The 21,374-nt window shown below is 48.1% G+C and overlaps 1 protein-coding gene across 1 annotated transcript in view; it reads right to left on the bottom strand.

Moving 5' to 3' along the window:
• The window catches only part of ME3 (malic enzyme 3), a 164,762-nt gene that overhangs the window by 12,685 nt on the left and 130,703 nt on the right, over positions 1 to 21,374 (bottom strand). Inside the window, exon 7 of the mRNA XM_016206821.2 lies at positions 9,515 to 9,624. Coding sequence (XP_016062307.2) covers positions 9,515 to 9,624 — 110 coding nt within the window. The remainder of the gene's footprint in view (positions 1 to 9,514; positions 9,625 to 21,374) is intronic.

The following is a 21,374-nucleotide window of genomic DNA, read 5'->3' as shown; positions in this document are numbered from 1 at the left end:
TGACCAGTTTTGAGATCCCTATCAGAAAAGACTTTGCTGGCTGCACGTAGAGAACTTTTCAACCCTCTCCCCTTGATTTCTTTGTTTTACTTTCCCTCTCCCTCCCTATAACAACCTCTGCCTGCGCTGAGATGTTGAGATGGGTTTGGACAAGAGTCCCCCGTCTTCTCGAGATGCTGGCACTAGAATAAACCTGTCCTTTTTAACGAGCACCTGTCTCAGAGGGTTGGCTTTCATGGTGGCAGGCAGTTGAACCTTGGTTCCAGTTTCATTATTGTCCCCATTTTACAGATTAGGAAAATGAGGTACAGAGCAGTTTGCTAAATTGCCCAAGATCACATAACAGAATGAGGCTTTGAATCCAGGAAATCAGGCTCTAGGGCTTGTGCTTATAACCCCTGAACTATACTTCACTGGGTTAGTAGGAAGGAGGAGAACCTTAAATAGTCTACATATCATGATTCTAACTGTAAAAAAATACACACACAAAATCTGGAAGGAACTAGAAGACACTAATGGTCGTAGGTGGGAGTATGAGTGAATTTTCTGCTTCCTGTTTTCCAGGGGGGTTGTTTTATGGTAGCTCTGGGGTGGGGCCTCCTCTTAGAACATGGGTTGGATTCGTGCCTGTTTAGAGGCTGTATGGTAGGCTGAGATAGGGGGCGTAGCAAATATTTAGAGCTTAATACATGCACATTCATTATTGTGGACATCAGAAAGCAGGACCCGAGGCAGGAACATGCTCCCCAGAAGATAAGGTGCAGGCTCTCCAACCTTCACACAGCTATGGCCTGGAGGGACCGCTGAAATGTCAGCAGGGTCCCAGAGCAAGGGCTGAGGACTACTGGGGCTCCCTGACACTGTCGGAAGGTCCTGAAGGAGCTCCATGTGTGTTTATTGAGGGCCTACCTGATGAAGGCCCCACGCTGGGCACTGTGGAAGTCAGAGACGAATCAAACGCGGTCTCTGCACTCGGGGAACTCCCAGCTTATCAAGGTTTGGGCACAAACAACTGTAACACAATCGGCAGCCAGAGGCCATTGTTTCAAAACCGTTGCATTCATTCATTTATTGATTAAGCATCAATTAAGTACCAAACTCTAGGGTACTGCGGATACTGTTGGTAACAAAATAGACAGATTCATACCTGCTTCTGAAAGAAAGAATCTATTAAATGATTACAAGTGTGATGACTATTATAAAGAAGTTGTGCACGATCCTCTTTTTGTTAGTTTACATCTAGAAAAGTGTACTATCAGCATCAACCCGCCTTTGCAGCTTCATCACTCTGCGCGTGCTCTGTGTACCAGTTGCATTATTTGCCCATCCCTAAGAGGCCACTTCTGTTTTTCCCACTTCGGTGCTTTGCGCCTACTGTTCCCATCATCTATAGGATCCTTCTACAGTTCATTATTTATTCCTTGAGTTTCAACCCAAATGATCTCCTCTGCCAGACATTCTCTACTTTCCCCAGGCATCATTTCAACCTTTCTTTTCTGATACCTATTTTTTAAAAAAATCCTCACCCGAGGACATTTTTTTTTTTCTTTCCAGAGCAAGAGAGGAAAGGAGAGGGAGAAAGAGAAACACTGACGTGAGAGAGAAACATCTATTGGTTGCCTCACTCCCTGAAGGGGGATTGAACTTGCAACCTAGGTAATGTGCCCTGACTGGGAATCAAACCCACAACCCTTCGGTGCACAGGACAACGCTCTAACCACTGAGCCACACCGGCCAGGGCTCTGATATCTACTTTTTATCTAGCCTGATAAGCTGGGCTATGTCCTGGCCAGGCTCATCACTGTACTACATTTAAAAGAAACACCAACCTGACATCCAAGAAAGCATAAAAAAGTGATTGAGTTGTTTAAATCACTGACAGAGGTGGTCAGATTTGCCTGGTACGACCCTGCTCCCAAATCCCCAAGTCCCCTTTGTCCATCATTTTCTCAAAGTCCACATATTGTGGTGGCAAACCACCTCACCCATCTTACTTTTTGCCTCTCAAAACCTCCTTTTATTTGTTCTGCCAAGTCAGAGCCTGTGATCCAAAAGATCTCCAGATGATTTATACGCCCACTTAAGTTTGAGACTCGGAGCTAGCGGGCCTCTCTAGGTGAAGCACTAGCTTCCTTCCCCTGGACAGAGGGAGTTTTCTGCTCACTGGATTCTATTTCAGGACCGCCTTCCGCCTTCTGAAAGGAGCACGAAGCACCACCAGATGGCGCCAAAGATATGTCATCAGCGGGGCTCCCAAAGGCGCTGCGCTCTCGATGGGTCTTTCTTTTTTGGGTGTTAAATCTCTTTTGTGGTTAGAACCTGCAGGTTGAATAATGGCTTACCTGTGAAATACAGAAGTGGCCTATTATGGAAAATTGAATAATTCAGTGCCGAAATCCAGAGCTGGATGGGAATTGGAAAGCGTGACATCCAACAATTGTACAGAAAAGGAAATGAAGCCAGAGAGAGGCAGTGGCTTGCCCCTGTCAGGCCTCCAGCTGGAATTAAAGCAGGGAAACCTGGGTGCTGCTTCCAGCCCTTCACGGTCTTTGCAGCTCAGACAGCCTTTCCTGACTCTAAGGTTGAAGGTGGGAGGGGAGGCATTTATGGGGTCTCCCTGGGGGAGAGCTGAGGGGCAGGGGGTGGAAGAGGTAGAGGTTAATGAATTGAGGCAGTGGATATAAATTTTCCATTGTGTCTCTGGAAGAAGTGGAGAATACAAGGCAATGGGAAATTGCAATGAAAGGCTGCAGGGCGACTGCCATTGAATGGTCACTCTCACCGTGACCTTGGCTCTGTGCTGTGTATGTTCTTACCTGCATTTGTTCATTGAATCTTCACAACTCTGTGAAGTAGGTACTATTGTCCCCTCTTTCCCCCCATCTCCAAAGTGGAAAGTGAGGTTGAAAGAAAATAGAAATTATCAAGGGAGTACTCCTGAATCCTCTTACCACCAAGCCTAGAAACCTTCTGCCTCCAAGTCCATATACTTTGCCTTTCTTGGTCTTACAGCCGATGAACTGTCCCTGCTCCTAGCTAAAGCTGCCTCCAGGTTTGTATGTGTCAGATCCCATCATTTTTGCCCACTCAAGGAATTTGTCTTGTAGTTCTCTCTCCTTTTTCCTGCATCCACTATTTCTCCCTGTCTGCTGGACCACTGCCATCAGCATACAAACATGTCCTAAAGCTCCCTTCCTAAAAAAGCCTTCTCTTGACCCTATGTTGTTCCCACCCTATTTCTTACTCCCCTTTATAACCAAACTCTTCTGAAGAGCTGAATCTTTGCATTGCCTCTCTTTCCTTTCTTCTTGGTCTCCCTGAAACCCAGTCCAATCAAGTGACTGTCCCCACCTCTTGTCAAGTCACCAGCACCCCCATCTTGCCAAATTTATTGATTTTTTTAAATTTATTTTTTCCCTAAGAGAGAGGAAGGGAGAGGGAGAGAGAGAAAAAAACATCGATGTGAGATGGATACATGGATCGGCTGCCTTCTGCATGCCCCCTACCAGGAATGAAGCCCAAAAACTGGGCATGTGCCCTAACCGGGAAGTGAACTGGTGACCTTTTGGTGCATGGGACAACGCCCAGCCAACTGAGCCCCACTGGCCAGGGCCCACCTTGCCAAATTAGTGGTGAGGCCTCAGAGCTTCTCGTCCTCGACCTCTCTCTCTCTGTGTTGTTGTTAATCCTTACCTGAGGATTAACCTCTTAACAGCATTTGACACTGTTGCTCATTTCACCTTTGGGAAACTCTCTGCATTTGGCTTCTGGAACCTCACACTCACTGGCTACCTCACTGACACCTTTCAGGGATCTTCTTCTGAGGACATCCTCTCAAGTGGCAAGTTATCCTAATTACAGACTGGGGCTCAAGAGGAAAACAGCAGTTCTTCAACTCTGTATTATAAAGTTTGGCAAATAAAGTTATCTCCATCATTAACTTTCATTTTGGGGGTCTCTTGGGTAACGTGATAGGCATTTAGAGATGGAGAGGAAGGAAGCTGCTCAGCTTTCTAGAGGAAACCCAGGAATAGCCCAGGGGTCCAAGGATGTTTTGGACCACTGCTTGTGCCCGTAAATGCCAAGGGCAGCAGAAAGCATGACTGGTTGTTCCTCATTTATGATGAAAGAAAAACAAATTTTCCTTTTCAGAGGCAGCTTTCCATATTTACATTTCCTGCGAACTGAGCACGAGAGGTTGTAGGTTCAGGAAATGCACATGGGACAAGCTGAAAATGTGGCTTCTCTTCTGCTTTTAGCAGTCATGTTTGGCAAAGTTAAAGGAGTTTCCAAGCTAAACAACAGATTACTGGTAAAAAGCTGTGTATTAGGTGAGGCCAGGCTGTGAGCAGGACAGGGAGTTAGGCTCCATTGTCGGAGTCTGGGCGAGGTGGCTTTGGAGGGCTGGGGCCATGGGGGCACTGGGTGTCCTCTCCTACCAGACCACGGTTGCTTCCACGAGCTGCAGAATTACCATCATTCGTTTGTTCATTGGCAACTGAGCGCCAATGCTGGGCCTCACTGGGCTCGGCCTTGGGTACATAGGATGAATGAAACAGCTTTGTTCACATGGAGTACACAGCATAAATATTGAGAAAATTCAAGTTCCCCTTATTGGATATGAAGCAAAGGCCTCCTCCAACTGCCTCCATCTTACTTCTGTGTCAGGAAAGGAATTTTCTAGGCCCTTGGACTCTCTAGAAGGCAGTTGCTGGCACATGGAGAAGGTGGGGTTAGGCCTATTCTGCCACAATTTGCACGGAAACAGAGGGAATAATTACCATCTTCTCAGCTTCTTTAGGAGTTTAATTGAATCAACTGGCTATGGGGGCAGGGGAGGTGGAGGGGGTGGGGTTGTCTCAGAGGAGCCAGGACCAGATGCAGGAGACCCACCAGGACCTCAGGTCAGGGACAGCCTCAGAATCCAGGACTTAGTGAAAAGGAAGATTTGGGGGACTGGAGAGAGATCAGGGTGAAGAGACCAGGGGTAATTTCGTTGTTGGGGAGAGAGAATAGGAAGGCGGGGAACTGCTGCTCTGTGTGCGGTGGGGGGAGGGGGGAGGGGACAGCAGACCCTCGACAGCCAGAAATAATCCCGTGTCTCATAATCACAACAAACCAACCGAACGAAGTCTTCAGAGCCGGCCCGCCCGTTCCTCCCCTCTGCCCCTTTCCTGCCACCGCATCTGAGCCCTGCAGTAGTTTGAAGCCGCAAAGTGGGTGACCACTGCGCAATGCCACTTCCTCCTGGGCCCTGGGGAAAGGTGGGGAAGGCTTGGCCCTGGGTGGAGTGTCCTGAGGGAGGGGAGGCTTGAGCCTTTAAGGACAAAGAGAAATTAACAAGAGCAGAAGAGAGTTCTAGGCAGAGGGACCAGCGCATTCACAATCAGAGTGGTGGAGAATCCACAGAAACATAAGTAATTCACTGGGCTGAAGGGTATCTGTGGAAAGTGGAGAGAGCTGAGGTGGGGCCCTGCCCCTCTCCTCCGCAGGCCTCCCGGTCCTGTGCTCACACTGGTCCCTCCCCCCACCTTCCCAAAGCCCCTCAGTCTTAGGTCTCCACCCTCCCTCCTTCCCATACCCATGTGTCAGGAGTCTACTATGCACGCAGGTCTTACGTTCGGCATCAGAACTGAGTACCGTCCCATGCCTGTCCCTGCCTGCGCGTCACTCCAGTCCTTACAACAGTCTTTTTAAAGATATATTTGAAAAAGAAAAGAAAAGACTGTGCTGACTGCACATCAGATGTGGCTGTTAATGCTGTGTCCATTTCACAGATAAGGAAAAGAAGCCTGTGGGGATTTAAACCATTTGGCCAAAGCCACAAAGCAGAAAAGCGGAGATTCAGACCTAGGCTTGTCTCAATCCAATGTCTGAATGTTAAGCTCTACGGCAAGGCCTCCCTGCTCCCAGCTGAAACAACAAAGTCACCTGAGCCTTGGCCTTTTCCAAAATTCCTGAAGAGGCTACCAGCGACGAGTCAGTGCGGCTGGCCGCCCTGCGCGGAGAACCAGCCTGGGGCTCAGAGACTTTCCCTGGGGCGGGGGCAGGAGAGCATGGGCACCCTTCCGGCTGGGGCTCCAGAGGCTCCACCTGAGGTTGGTCCTGTGGGTTTAGTGACCCCCAGGTGTGCGTGTTACAGGGGACTGGCTGAGAGACCCTTCAAATCACGTACCCCAGTTCCTCTTCGGCACCAGGCACGGCCCGCTCATGGGCTCAGTCTGGTGGGATCCTGAGGCCTCTGGTCATGTCTTTCCTTGTTCCCCTGAGGACATGAGGCTGGGCTGACGTTCAGAGCAGGCAATATAGCCCAGTCTCATTGTCATCTGGGCAGCCTGATCCCAGCCCCACCGCGCGTGAGGTTCTAGTGGACTCTGACCACTGGTCCTGCTGGGGTGGACTGGCCTGTCCCAGCAACCACATGTGGCATGGTGTTGGTTTCTGATCACCACTGTGATCGCTCTCTCCCTTTCTCCCAACCCTCTCCAACTCTGTGCATGCAGGCTTTCCTTTCCTATGTTTCTGCAAGGCTGCGTAGTCTTGTTTTTTTTTTTTTTTACTTTGTATTTGGAGGTAATTATGGCATGCGCTTAATTTTCCATGTTGCCCCATGCGTCCTGGAGTTCCTCACCAGTCCTTTAATTGTCCACTTAGCAATGAGAATGCTAAGGCTTCTGGCTCTGGACCATGGCTAACCAGCTGGTGACTATGAGTGAGGCCCTTGCCCTCCCTAGGCTTTCTCTCTGGGTCTGTAAACTCTGGGAGTTAGAGCAGGGAATCAGGAGGGTGAGGAGAGCATCAGGATGCTGGAGAGCAGTGACCCCCATGCTTATGTGGGGTCTGGAACTTAATCCTTAGCAAGAAGGCTTGCTGCACCGCCTCACCCACAAAGGAGAAGAGGCGGCTTGACGTCATGGAGAGAGTGGAGAGTTCAGAGTCGGAAATAACTAGGTTCCAGTTATTATTATTCAGAAGTAACTGGCCCCAGCTTTGTGCCTGTCTGGCTATGTGACCTGGAGCAAAGCTTAACCCTTGAACTTCAGTTTCCTCATTAGTGACATGGTTACGGCAGTGACTGTCCTCCCCATAGGGGGGAGGGAGTTTTAGAAGGAAGTTTATGAGACCATGTGAATGAAAACCACTTTTCAAACCTGAAGTCCTATGTGTATGCAAAATGTTATTCTTTGCCACAGCTTGGGTTCCCTGGGAAGCAGATACCGAGACACGTGGCGTGTCCTGGACGTTATCAAGAAGTGCCTGTGGGATCAATACACATGAATGGGTGGGTGTGCTTATGAGAATGTCAGTTTGCATGTGTAGACTTCATTCATTCACTCGTCAGACGTTTATGATATGCCAGGCGCTGTGCTGGGAGCTGGGGAACGGGGACAGAGAAGACATGGTTCCTGCCTCTGAAAGCTTATTGTCTCGAGAAGACCGACAACTCAATGCAGGCATTTGGGGTACAGTGCAGTAAGTACAGGAAAGGATGGGAGCACAGGTGTCTGTGTGCACCCAAACCAGACTGGGGAGGCGGGGGCCGATGTGGGGTCTTCTCTGGGACAGGAGACCCTGGAGTTGAGTCTTGAAAGGTGAGCAGGAGTTAGTCACTCAGGCAAAGTTGATGAAGAATGTGTCCCAAGCTGAGGAGCAGGACTTTCACACACAGAGAGAACTGACGGGGAAGGGGTCAGAGGATTCAAGTAAGGGTGGGTCAGAGGACAGAGAGAGAGAGTAGTGGGGGACAGAGAGAGGGGCACAAGCAGGCCTTATACTTCCAGTGAGGGAGTGAGACTTTCTCCCGAAGAGGTCAGCAGCCACAGTTCCATCTTAGAGCTGTGTTCTGGCAGCCGTGTGTGTGGGCGATCCCAGATGTGCCCCTCTGCCTGTGTTTACAAGAATGTACGAACACGTGGCTGTGTGCCTGCACATCTGGAGTCTGTGCACCAGGTGTGCTGCCCACAGGGCCTTGTTTTCCACTTCCAGCCAGTGGGCTCAGGGGGATGGCTGTCCTGCTGCTGACTCACGGGTGGGTGCCCTGACGCGGGAGCCGCCAGGGGCCGGCCTGCAGGTGTTTCCTCCAGGGCTGGCATGTGAATGCTCCCTCCCCCAGCCAGTGCTCCTGGACTCCGATGCCGGCCCCAGCCCCCTGCGTCAGGGCTGGGGGAACAGAATGTGCGGGGCTTGGACATTGCCATGTGCTAGTTTTCCCTTCCCGGGTCTTCTCTCTCTGGGCACCCACCTCTTCAGGCACTGAAGTCATATATTTTGATCTTAATTATCTAAAATATGCTTAACTGTGCTATTTGGCCTCTTGAAAATTGACAAAAAAGACCCCCAAACACCTATTTATCACATTTCATTAGCCCTTAATGCTGACCCCTGGAAAGGAAGAGGCATTTAGTTTTGTAGGAGGAGTGTAAGATCTGGGAACAGTAGGCAAGTGACAATGAATTTGGAATTTAGCGTCCAAATTTCAATTCTCTACTTACTGGCTATGTAAGTCACTCTCTCTATGCCTCACTTTCTTCATTTATATGACAGAGATGATAACATCTTATAGGATTAACTATGTAACATGTTTATTACAACTGTGCCTGATGTATAATAAACATTCAGCTCTAAACCTTAGCTATTATGATCTGTGTTTGAATCCTCTTAGCTCATTTCATGAAAAGCGATCACCTGTTTGAGCCTGACTTGCAAAATGAGGGGTTGGCCAATCTTTTACTCTCAGTTGGTCCCTGAGGGACCACCCCTTCTGCTCCAGTTTCACATACTGGCATCTCCATAGCAAGAAGCAAGGGCCTCCAGCTATTTCTGGTCCACAGGACAGGTGACCAAGTAGACTCTGAACTAGAAGATGTTTTCCATTGGCTTTTGGAGAGTTCTGCAGCCCCGGGGCCAGTTTCTTCCAGGGGCATCATTCTGAGTACTACTCATTCCAGCCAAATTAAGAGAAGAAATTGTTCTGATTCCCTGACAGGGACACATCTTGTGTTTGGAAAATGCAAGAGCAAGTTATTGTGGCCGGGGAAGGCCATTTTTATGACAATTGATGCTTTGATCTGAGAGTCTTATGTTCTAGTACTTTCCATACATTAGCTCTTTAAATTTTCACAATAACCTTCCTAGGTAGTTACTATCCCCATTGAATAGATGAGGAAACTGTGGCTCAGAGACTTGATCTGCCCAAGTTCAGCTAGCTAGAAAGTGACAGTGTTGCTCAGTATTTATTTCGTATATTAAATCGTATAATTTTTACTTTCCTCTGAAGTAGTAATGATCTCCATTTTACAGATGAGGAAGCTGAGGCTTAGCAAAGTTAAGATGCTTGTTTGAGGTCACAGAGCTAAGAATTAGCAGCGTGGGACTAGAATGCAAGTTTAGTGCTTTTTCTTCAACAGCTGTTGGCAGCAAGCCAGCTACGAGATGCCCCCTCTCCGGCATCCAGGCGAGCCTTGTGAGGAGGCATTAGTCCTCGGTGGCCGTGGCAGATGGGGTGGAAACCTACCTTGGATATCATCGTTGAACATGCAGTACTTATTGCGGTATTTGTTGAGCAGGCGGAAGGCGTTGGCATTGGCAAAGTCTTCAAACTGGATGAGGCAATTTATTCCAAACCTGTGGGGAGGGAGAGGGAAGAACCCGTGATTGCCTCCTGAGGCCGATCCCTAGCAGATCCCAGACTGCAGGGGGGTGGGGAGGCTCCGGTCAGCAGGGCAGCATGTGTGGCATGGCTCATGCACTGGGGCTTTTGCCACCTGGCTGCTGCCTGGCCTCCTGGCTCTGCCTGCCCCATTATGGGTGAGGAGGGGGAAGGGAGAGTGCAGGGGCATTGGGCTTGGTGGTCAGCAGAGCCCACATCACTATCTCTAATGTGGGCTGCTGGCTCCCATGGGCTATGGATGGCAGACCCATAAGGGTGGATGGGCTGCTCTCTCTGTGGCCTGCGGCCATCTGGCATCTCAGCAGAATTCTCATTCTAAACCCAAATGCATGTGGAGAGCCCAGCTCCTCCAGCACTGCGGCCTGGGACCCTCTGCAGCCTCCCCATATTCCCTGGGTGATCCTGAGGCCTCAGTTTCCTCCACTAGAGACTCTTCTGGGTTCAGCATTGTTCCCAGAGAAGATGCAAGGAAGGTTGAGAAAGGTGACTATATTACGCCACTGTCTTTTACTTAGCACCATGGTGAGGGTGTTCTCCATCCTGAAGGTACTGAAGAATCAGCCTAAAATGCAGATCACCAGGTCTGTTTTTCAGAGATTCTCACTCAGAGTTTGGCATGGGGCTCAGGAAACTGCATTTTTATGTTGATATACATATTCATCGTGAAATGATTACCTCAGTCAAGCTAATGACACATTGCTCACCTCACATAGTTACCCCCCCCTTTTTTTTGACTAGTGGGGACATTTAAGATCTCCTCTCTCAGCAAGCTCCAAGTATCCAATGCAGTATTAATTACTAACTATGCTCCACACACTGTACAGGAATTTGCATTTTTAGCAAGCACCCAGATGGTGCTGATCTGACAGTCCAGAGAGCCCTGAGAAATGCTGCCTTGGTGGGTGAAGACATGCCCACAAAGCCACCTGAGATGCCATATTTATAATCTATGCTAGAATTGCCTCCTGGATTCCAAGGTCAGGATAAGGTTGCATTTCTTAAAAAACTACTAGATTCATAACCTACTTTCACTGTTGACATTGTCTGTGAGGAAGGTGAAAGCTAAGGTTTCTGTTCTTTGACAGTGGGTCCCCTCTGCCTGGGCTTTCTGCACACACCTTCCCCTTGACTCCATTCTTGCTCTTTGAACCTGGTTTTGATAGTTTTGTTGTATTGTGTCTCTTATTGGAGTTTTTCTGGAAGCAAGAGTGATATGAGTTATTAAAAATCACTTAATCCATGGACAAAAAAAAAAGATTTTATCTCATCGGTCAATTTGCAACTAATTGTATCTGAGGTCATGTTCATTGAGAAGAAAATGCCCTGACTGATCAGCAAAGAGTGTGGGAGCACTCGGAGAAGGGCTCTGCCATTCCCAACCAGGTGTGACCTAGAGGCTTGGGGCCAGCTGGAAAGAAGGATTTATGGCCTCGCTGAAAAGGTGGGTGGGGCACATAGTTCTGTGCAGGCTTCCTGTGCTATGGCGGGGGCATCTCTCCCCGATGAGGCTGGTGGCTATGGGGGGGTGAGTAGCACAGAAAAGGCCCAGAAAACATTTTTTTTCCAAACTCATACTTTTGTGCGTGACTTATCCTGTACAGTAGAAATGCCAGTAGGCAGGCAAATATTTGTTCCTCCCATAGTCCTTCCAGGACCTTAGTGAGTTAGGGCTGTTGGTAGGGGATTGAGAGGTGCCTCATGTCACAGGGGCAGAAATGGAGAGGGGGTATCCTGCCACAGGCCAGGGCCGAGAGCTCTGGGCCGAGGTCAGGAGGCTCGTGGGCCTGACCTGGCTCTGCCCCACACAGCTGAGTGATCTCGCACACATCAGTTCACTTTCCTGTTCTGCCTCAGTTTCCCCATCCATCAGTGGGCACAACAATATCTGCCTGGATAACTTCTGTGGGCTGTTTTGAGGACTAAAAGCCGAAGGTGGCTTTTAAATCATAAAGTGCTAAACACATGTGTCATCCCGGCCACAATTCTTAATCACAGTCACAGAGCAAGTGCTGACGGGGTTAGGGGTGGGGGCTCGCTGTGCCTCCTGACCCAGCACCCCAACCCCCTTCTCCTTGTATGATGAAGAGAAATGATGCATGGAACCTCCTGTGTGCAAATATAACGCCGTGCTCTCCAAGCCAAAATGCCCTGTGAATTTTTGTTGAGAGTGTGAATTTCAAGTATTTGGGTTGGGAGGGGGAACAGAATGTGTTTGGTTGCCGGTGACATTTTGCTATATATAATCCTCACAAGACTCCCAGTGTGGCTCCACAAGGGGCCTGGAGCTAAATGCTGGAAAGGTCAGACAGCAAAAGAATGTGATACGTGGTCTCTTTTCTCCCTCTGTCTCTCTCACACACACACGCACACATGCACACGCACACACACGACCTTTAAACACCACCACTCGGAGGTAAGAGTAAGGCGAGAGTTATAAATAAGCACTTTTGTTCAGTGCACTATTACTGTTTCATGTTATATTCTGTTTTATATAAGAGAACCTCCCCAGGGAGCAATATGCTGAGATATCGAGTAAAACCTCATCAATTCAGGCCGCTTTAATCCTAACTTGGGACTGCACAAAAGGCTGTGTGAATCGCCCAGCCAATAACCTAGATGGCATTCCTAGGCCTGCTTGGACTGACGGACCTCCAGAACCCTGTCCACCTTGGACGCCCCTCCCCACGGGCTCCCTGGGCCTTTCCTCCCAGAAAGAGTCCTGCTCTAGAATCTCACATGCCCACTTCAGCCTCTGAACTCAGCCTCTCCTTCCACCTCCCTCGCTTCCACTACACCCGCTCTTTGTTTCCACTGAGACCTCTTGGCCCTTCACCATTTCCCCCCAGTCCCTTGGCCCCTCCTTTAAGGCTTTTAATGAAACCAGACCACTCGACAGTCTGAATCAAGGGTGGTTACTTCAATTGCTCTTAGCGTCATCCATCTTACCATTTGTCCGTCTGTCGGTCCGTCCATCCATCCATCCATCCATCCATGCATCCATCCATCTAAAAACATCTATTGATGCTTCAGGAAAGGGTGTACATACAGGAGCTGGTAAACATTTAGTGTTGTGAGTTCACCTGCCAACTTGTGAAACTAATTAAGAGCCAATTGGGAACAAAAACAAAATTTCAAAGTGAAAATTTAAATGACTTAGGTGGAAAAAAGACTTTTCTCACTTCATCCATGGACATTCAAGTAATGAGTTTTCAGCATAACAACAATTTAAATCTTAATTATAATTGCCTTGCATATATTCATTAACATATGACTACTAACAACAGTAACAAAAACAGCTAAATTTTACTGAGTGTTGATTACCTGCTGGGCATCTCTCAGAGCTCTTTACATATTATCTCAACTAATCCTCACAGGACCTTATGAAGTAGCTGCTCTTTCAAAGAAGGAGTCCTGAGCTACAGATGCTATTTGCTCCAGGGGTTACTGATTTTACTGCAGTGGGAAAGTAGGGGAGCTGGAATCTGATTCTGGCTTTATCTCACTGCAGAACTTACCTCAGTTTAGTTTTAATGGCGACACAAATTTCCAAAAAAGAAAACTAAGCAGATGATCAAGTCGGACTTCTTTCTCTGTTGAGAAAGGATGTGCCATGTGATGAAGAAAACATTGTCCTGGGAGACAGGATAACCGTGTTTTCCTTCTGCCTCTGAAATAAGCTCTGAGTCCCCTTTCTCTCTGGGCCTTGGTTTCCTGCTCTGAGCGTGTTGGAGGAGCAGCATGGGCTCCTTAACACAGGGTTGGAGTGGATGTAATAGAAGCTTCACTCAGATATTTCTACAAGTCCAAAGTAGGGAGGGCTGACGATCCTGAGTAAGAAGAGCAACATGTGACAGGGCAACCCTGAGAGTCAGTAGGTAGAGTCCTTTCTGAGCGGAAACTCACCAGACGCCCTGAGCGTGTGGGGCCGAGGCAGCCACCCTCCCTGTGGCACGGCTGCTGCAGCAAGAGCTCCCCGGGAGGGACCCTGCTCAGGCCCCTCCTCAGGGCTCTGGGCAGTATCCAGTTTTAGTGCTGGCAGCTATTACTGACATTCTTGCCTGCCCGACACTCAGTGGGGAGGCTCCTGCTTATCTGTCCCCTTCTGCACTTTCGAACTCTTCACCCTGAAGCCCTGGCAGGGGCTCAGGAACATCTGATGCTTCTCCAGGGGAGAATTCCTGTGACAGAGAAAGAGGCACCTCCCCCAGCCACACGCGGAGCTGCCCGGATTTCTCCACCCTGGGGACTCAGCTGGGAAATGGCCTTGGAGCTGCCTAGAGAGGGCATTCCAAGGCCAGGGCTCACTTAGAGACCTGAGGCTGTCAGGTGGGTGATGTTTACATTGTTTCCTCCAGCACTGTGCCTGGGAACTCTGGTGAGCTGTGTGGGACAGTGTGGCAGGACCCAGGCCAGGACCAACAGAGCTGGGCATCTGCCACTTGGGCTTGGAGATTCCGGGGCGGCTGTCCCGCCCTTCCGCCCAGCAAGCCCACTGAATGCTGCGTGAGGGAAGTGGGGAAAGCAAAACATTCCGGGAGCTGCCGACCTGGTTTCTCTTTCCATAGGTCAGGACCTGCCATTCTTTCAAATACCTGGGTCTGACCTCTTTCAAGCCTGAACAAACACAAGGGGCCTGGGAGGAGCTGGTGAATTTGCTCAGCCTGTCTCCAAACAGAATGACTAAAAACTACCACTCATATTTCTATGCGAGCCCACTCTGCTCCCCCAACGCAAAACACGCAAGCAAGACTCCCACGGCCCAGTGCTCAGTGAGATCAGTTGCCACCCGATGCAAAGCTATTGCCTTATTTATGCCTTCCTTCCCGGAATTAGAACTGACAGAATCATGGAGCTCTGGGTCTTTGTTTCTGTTTTACATAGTCCATTAAACTCGAGTCCCTTTAGATACTCTCAGAGTTTCTGTGGCTAACCCATTTGGGAAACCCTGAATGTTACATACAATATATGCAATGCATGTTAAAGGCTCTGAAAAGTCCTGCATTAAGAAACCAGTTTAACCCAGCATTTTCTAAACTTATTTGACCAGAGACCTTACCCTTCTGCATCCCACTCTTGCCACTTGTGCTGGAGCACACTTTGAGAGACACAACTCTCTGAAGAAAGAACTTTACCAGGTGGGGCTAGGGGATCCAGGGCAAGACCACGTCTCCCTGGGAATACTACAGTTGCTGCTCTGGCTGGAATCTTGTAATAACTGATCTCACCTCCTCCAGGTTATTCTCCCTCCCCCAACCCATCCTCCCCGTCTAAACACAAATCTGTGCAGGCCACTTATTTTTTGACAATCCTTACAGGGCTCCCCCTTCCTCTGGGATTATGCCCAAACTCCATAGGTGGTGTGCGCTTTGGCTCCAACCTTAATGCTCAGCTCCTGCCCATGTCTTCCAACATCCTTGGCATATACTGCCGCTTCCCCACCACTGTGGGCCCTTGCAAAACTCCATGTTTTCGCTCAAGTGCCTAGAAGGCCCCCTTTCACCAGGCCAACTCCTACACAAACTCTAAGTCCCAGCTGAAATGCCACCTCTTCTAGGAAGGTTTCTCTGACCCATTGCTTTCTCTACCCTCAGGGTAGCAGCAGCTCTCTCCTCTGGGCTAGTCTGGACACATCTCTATAATCGCATATATCACATTGCATCACAATCGTTTATTGGCATTCCTGTTTAAATTATTAAAGAAATATATAGAGCAGGGAATCCTCTTGGTGTCAGGAACTATCTTAGGCATGACATGGTCCCTCTCTCTAGGGCCTCAGAGCCCAGTGGAGGGGACGGATGTGGAGCCTTCACACCACAGCTCCACCAATATGTGTGAGGGAGGGAGTCGCTGGGAAGTGGTCACAAAGAGGACAGGGGAACTGTTCTGCAGGCCAGGAAACTGGAAACCACAGATTGGAGAAAGCAGGAATACTGAGCCTGCAAAAGAAAAAGCCAAGTGCGATGAAGCATAATCATTATCTTTACAAAGATGAAGGGCTGCTCAGTGTACGTGGCCTTGGGAAAAGCAGAGCCAACAGGTGGAAGTCAGAAGGACACACAGTTTAGTGCCAAATAAGGCAGAGACTACAGACACTGGATGGAAAGAGGCTGCCAGGCCCTGGAAGTGAGTCCGTGGTCCCTGGAGCTCCGCTTGGCAAAGAAGTTGAGGCAGGAATTCCTGCGGGGGTGGGGGGTGAGGGTGGAGCCCTGAGGCCCTTCACTTCCCAGGTCCCTCACTGGGAGAGTCCCCTGGTGAGCCAGACTGGCGGGCTCCTGCGGCTGGCATTCTGGCCCAGCGGGGAAAACTCCCATCAAGGAACAAGACAGTCACAGGAAGCAGCAAATTCTAAGTGAAAACCCCGGGATAATGCGGCCATTCCTCAGCCACAGTTCTGACAGCAGTCCCAGGCCGGACAGAAAGCGCTTCAGAACAGCCTGGACTTCCTCCGCGGCTTCCCTGTTTGCCCGAGTCCCTGGGCAAGCGCGCCAATGGCGCCAGGAAGCCCAGCGCTGGGAAGAGGACGGCGGCTGACATGCTGACCCCTGACCTCGGACATGCTGACCCCTGACCTCTCAAAGGGTCGGTGCTGAGTTTTTCCTCTAGGGCACAGCACGTCACTCCTCAACTTTGTGCTCATAAACCCTGTGCACTTTCCCAGCCGCCAGCCACTGATGTCGTCCGTGAAGCTTCCCTGATGAGTTTGGCCCATTTGGAGCTCTCTCTTCAGCTGAACTGCCCTAGTGTTTATGACAGCCAGTCTAGGGGTGGAAGACAATAAAGTCAGAAAACCCAGTTTTGGGGACTTTGGGGACCAAAGTGAGCCAAAGTCAGGGAGGGGAAGAAAGGGGAAGAGTCAAGGTAGGTGACAGACTAGATCAAAGCAGGCAGGAGGCGGAGTCCTGGAGGGGGATGTCTGAATCACTACTGTATGGCAGGGCAACTAAAGAGGGAGCTTTAACTGATCCCCTTTCCTGCCCTCTGGACAAATCAGCTTCAGACACCCACATTAAAACACCAAGCAGACATGCTGCTGTATGTCCAGGCCCAGCACTTGCCTGGTTCCCTAGATATTGTTTTTTTTTTAATTTTTAATTTTTTTCATTGATTTCAGAGAGAGGAAGGGAGAGGGAGAGAGAGAGAGGAACATCAGTGATGAGAGGGGGTCATTGATTGACTGCCTCCTGCACGCCCACAACCTGGACATGTGCCTTGACTGGGAATCGAACCTCTGTCTCCTGGATCGTAGGTCAATGCTCAACCCTGAGCCACGCCAGCCATGCCCTAGATATTGTTGAATAAATGAAGGCATGAATGAATGAATGGTACAAAAAAGTCGCATGAGAGGAGTGCCCAGTGGCACAGATCCCATAGGATGTTACCAGCTCCCCTCGGAGCCGCACTCTCCTTTCTAGAGGCCACAGTGGCAAAGTATCTTTGTATCACAACAGCTTGGGTCATTTCCTTTACCCTCAAGGATTCAAGCTAACTCAGATGGGGCCATTGTGGGGAGGGCCTTCCCAATTGGACTGGAAGACCGACAGCAGAAGGTCCATAGTAAACAACCTCTGGTTCTGGAGCCAGATGGGTTTCTGGTGAGTCCAAACTCTTCCAGTTTCTACCTGGGTGATTTTGGACAGTTGCTTAGCTTCAGTTCTTGATCCCTAAGGGTTGCTGTGATAATTAAATGTAAAACATCCAGCACAGAGTAGGTGCTCTGTAAAAGTGAGTTGCTAGCTCTTTCCTGGGCACAAGGCCATGATTTTTAAACCCAACCAAATGTCCCAAGCCCTTTGACTACCTATTTCCTTTATCAGCCTTGATCGACACTGCAGGCAGGGCCATTAACTAGGCACATGTTCAATCTACACAAACCTAGCATTAAATCTTTGAGCATATCTCTTTTTTTCCCTAGTCGATTGTAAGCTTGAGCACAAAGTCTGTTTCTGACTTATCCCTATGGTCAATAAATATCTTTCCATCGAGTGAATGTATGGATAAATATATGAAGAAATAGATAACTTAATGCTTGCTTGAACTATTTTCTTATTATTTTATGTGTTCATATCACAATCTCGGGGAGACTGAATTCTTTAAGCCAGGCCTTTTCTTTATTGGACATACTCTGATTTGCACAGAGAAAGCACATGATAATTACATTGCTGAATGGAAACTTGGAAAAGATCTCATGAATTTTGTGAAGGAGAGCAAACAACTGGATAGGTTCCCCTTAATTTCCCAATGCTTTCATCATCATCTGACTTTGGGGAAATAATTTTCTCTGTCTCAGTTCCCTTATCTCTAAAGAGAGAAAGTTGGATCAAATGGGCAGGTGTTTCTTGCTCAGGTATTTTAAGACTGTGAGATTGCAGTCCTAGGGAGGGCCAGGTGGGGAATGAGGTAAGATGCAGACTGAGCTGCAGAAGATATTCCTAAAATTTAGTGTACATAAAAATACTGACCAGTGACTGTTTCCACTGAGAAGGGCTCAGAATGTGAATGCTCCTTTGAGACATTACAATCAAGGCTCAGAACAAACAGTTATGCTTTTTATTATTTTTTAAAATTAAAGCAAAACCTTGAAACTTTTTTTGTAGTCTGGATGCCATAAGCTTGAGGTTTTTTCTTTGTTTATATAATTTTAAATGAGACCCATAAGGAGCTTGGAGCCAAAGGGCCTCTCAGCTACATCCCCTCACCCTTCCTGGAGTGGGTTGTACAGGGAGGTGTGTGTGTGTGGGTGTGTGTGTTGTAGTTTGTGGAGAGGCCTGAAGGGGACACCTCGTTCTGGTGAATGGAGAGTCAAAGAGACCATTGGCCATGGGTGGTTTAGAAGGAGGAAAGGAACCAGGATGTGCCCGCCAACTGACCCAGATGCTGGTGAATTTTTCTACCACAAAAAAGAAATTTTAATTATGTGATATAATAGAGGTGTTAACCAATGCTATGGTGGTACTCATATTGCAATATATTAATGCATCAAATCAGTACGTGTATACCTTAGACTTACACAATGTTATATGTCAATTATATCTTAATAAAAATAAAAAGAGAGGATACTTCCCTTCCTGCCAGTAGCTAGAGTTTTGAAAATGGGAGTTGATGGCTGGTCCCTACAGAGCCCCTTTTATAGTGTGGCAGGGTGGGGCACTAACCCTGCCCTAGAACAAACTGGAGAGAGAAGACATAAGTATGCTAAGTAGGGCAGTTTCCATAAGACCTTCCCATTTACCTTCCTTGCCTTCTTATATCAAGAGGGTGTCTAGAGTATGATGAACTGTCTTTCCTTTCATGTTAAGAGAACTGAGAGAGTACAGAGGGTGGGCTCTGGAGTTAGAGCACCTGGGCTCATAGCTTGCCTCCACCTTTTGCCACAGGTGTGACCTTGGACAAGTTCCCTAACCTCTCCATGCCTCAGTTTCCTCATCTGTAAAGTGTGCATTGATTCAGTGAGCTCTTATTGAGAATCTGCACTGCAATAGGCATTGTTCTGGGTGCTTGGGATGAAACAGTCGTGAGTAGTAGAGACAAAGATTCCCCCCAGAAACTTCGATTTTAGTGGGATAGGACAATAATGAGTTGCTTTGTTGTCCATGGGCACCGAGGTTAGCCCAGCACTCAGTTCACCAGAGGGCAAAGGGTGGGATGCTTGCTTATTTCTTTAATATTATTTTTTAGGGCAAGGAACTGTCTTTAGTAAAGAATTGCTGCTTAACTCATCATAAAAATCCATTATTTTTCTAATTACAAAAGGAATGCCTGCTCACAAATAATCAAACATTATAGAGACGAATGGCTTTGCAATCAAACCCTCTGAGAACCTCGTGCCTCGACTGTAATCCCTGTGAGCGGTTTGGTGTGCAGGCATCCAGGTACCTTTTCTTTACATAACTTATCTTGATAAATTTTTCTAGTCATACAGGTTTATTAAAAAAGCAATCTGGTTAAGCCTAATGAAATGAATAAGATGAGACTGTGCACGAGTGTGTTTCAATGAACAGGACATGGAGAGAGACAGAGAGGAAGTGAGAGTGAATAGACCATGCCCGTGACCTTCTGGCAGGGAGTGGTGACACTGGGATTTGGAGATTCCAGTCTTACCCATCCTCCCTTTCCCTCAAGAAATGCTCTGTTTCATCAACAGCAGCACAGAAGAACCTTTCTTCATGAAACATCTTGGTGTCCCAGTTCCTTTCCGGATAATCGGGAGCAGGAAATGGGGGGGCTCTGGGAAATACTTGCAGGCAGTAATTTCTGAGGCTTTGGGTTTTCCGATGGTGTCTTGCTCTACCACTCGTGCACCCTGCTGGGTTTCCATCACTGCTTTTCCCTTTCAGAAGTTTCATTTGTTGTTGTTTTTAAGTCTGTCTGACATTTTCTTTTCACAGTGTAGGGTACTTTCCTTATTACTTAATTCTTATAAAAATATCCCTTTCATACATTTAAGTATAGCTACTGTATAATCTTTCTCAGAATCTTCTTTGTTCTTGGGGTTCTAATTGTTCTCTTAGTTGTGTATCTGCTTTTCCCACAGTGTGGATTGTTTCCGGGCGTGTTATTGGGAATCACGAATTTATTTTCATTGGAGCACTGTTTTTTCCCTCCAGGAATTTCACATAGCATGGGTGTGGGAGTGTCCCCACAGGGACGTCTTACTTTTCCTTCTGCCAAGTTCTTCAGCCATATCACTGGGAGGGGACAATATTTTATACTCATTTCTTAACTTGGGAATTTTTGCACCATGTCTGTATTGTAAATGTGGACTCTAAATGTGGTTTTGTCCAAGAAACACCCCCCACACAAGTTCCTTGTCGTTTCCCAATGTTGGGGAGCAGAGCCTATTCCTTCTTCATGAGGGGAGGCAGCCAATTGAAGCTCCCAGTTTTCTGCAGGACTCTCAATTCCAATGTCCTGTCTTGTAGAAGCCTCAACACTAGACCCTGCCTGGATGTAGACCATTTCCAAGCCTGAGTGATGAGAAGGAAACAGCCATGAAAAGTGAAGGACATTCAAGGCCGGGGAAAGTGCAGGCAGGAAGGCTCTGCAGCTCTAACAAAAAAGACATGTAGAAGGAGCAGTAAGAAGGCCAGTGTGGCTGGAACTGAGGAAGCAAGGACAGGGTGCGAAGAGATGAAGTTATCAAAGGCTTCCTTCCAGCTCCAAGAGTAAATTACGAGGGTGCTGTATGTGCAGCCTCTTAATAAGTCAGTTTTGGGGGGTTGATCGTGGGGCGATTAATACTTTTCTATCCTTAAGCAAGTTTCTGTTTCTCATTTCTGTATTGAGAGATGTGTCATGTAAAAAGATGTTTAGTTATGCAAGGGGACAGTGCTCTCAGAGTGGTGGGTCTGTAAGGTCCAAACAACACTCAGCTGAAACAATTGCAGAAAAGATGAGATTTCACGCGACATGTACACACAGACATCACCTGGTGGAAGGGTGTGAGCAAAGGATCCACTGCTTTGTTTCAGAGGGGATCATGGATGAGCGTGAGGGTGGAGTGTATCTAAGAGACCATATTCCTGAATGCTTTTATAAGTCAGAAGAAGGAGCTGCTCTTTTGTGTGGACCAAGTGGACAGGTTTGATTTAGTTCTTGAAATATCCTGAACACCTGGAGAAAAAATATCTTCAACCTGCAGGTTCCTTTGGCCTCTCAGTTGCTACAGGAGTCACAGAAGGACCAGCAAGTGTGAGTGCTCATAGAG

The sequence above is a fragment of the Miniopterus natalensis genome, chromosome 11 (genome assembly GCF_054644295.1).
Source record: "Miniopterus natalensis isolate mMinNat1 chromosome 11, mMinNat1.hap1, whole genome shotgun sequence".
NCBI classification, from domain to species: Eukaryota; Metazoa; Chordata; class Mammalia; order Chiroptera; family Miniopteridae; genus Miniopterus; species Miniopterus natalensis.
The sequence above is the reverse complement of the archived record's forward strand: the minus strand, read 5'-3'. Positions and strand labels throughout refer to the sequence as shown.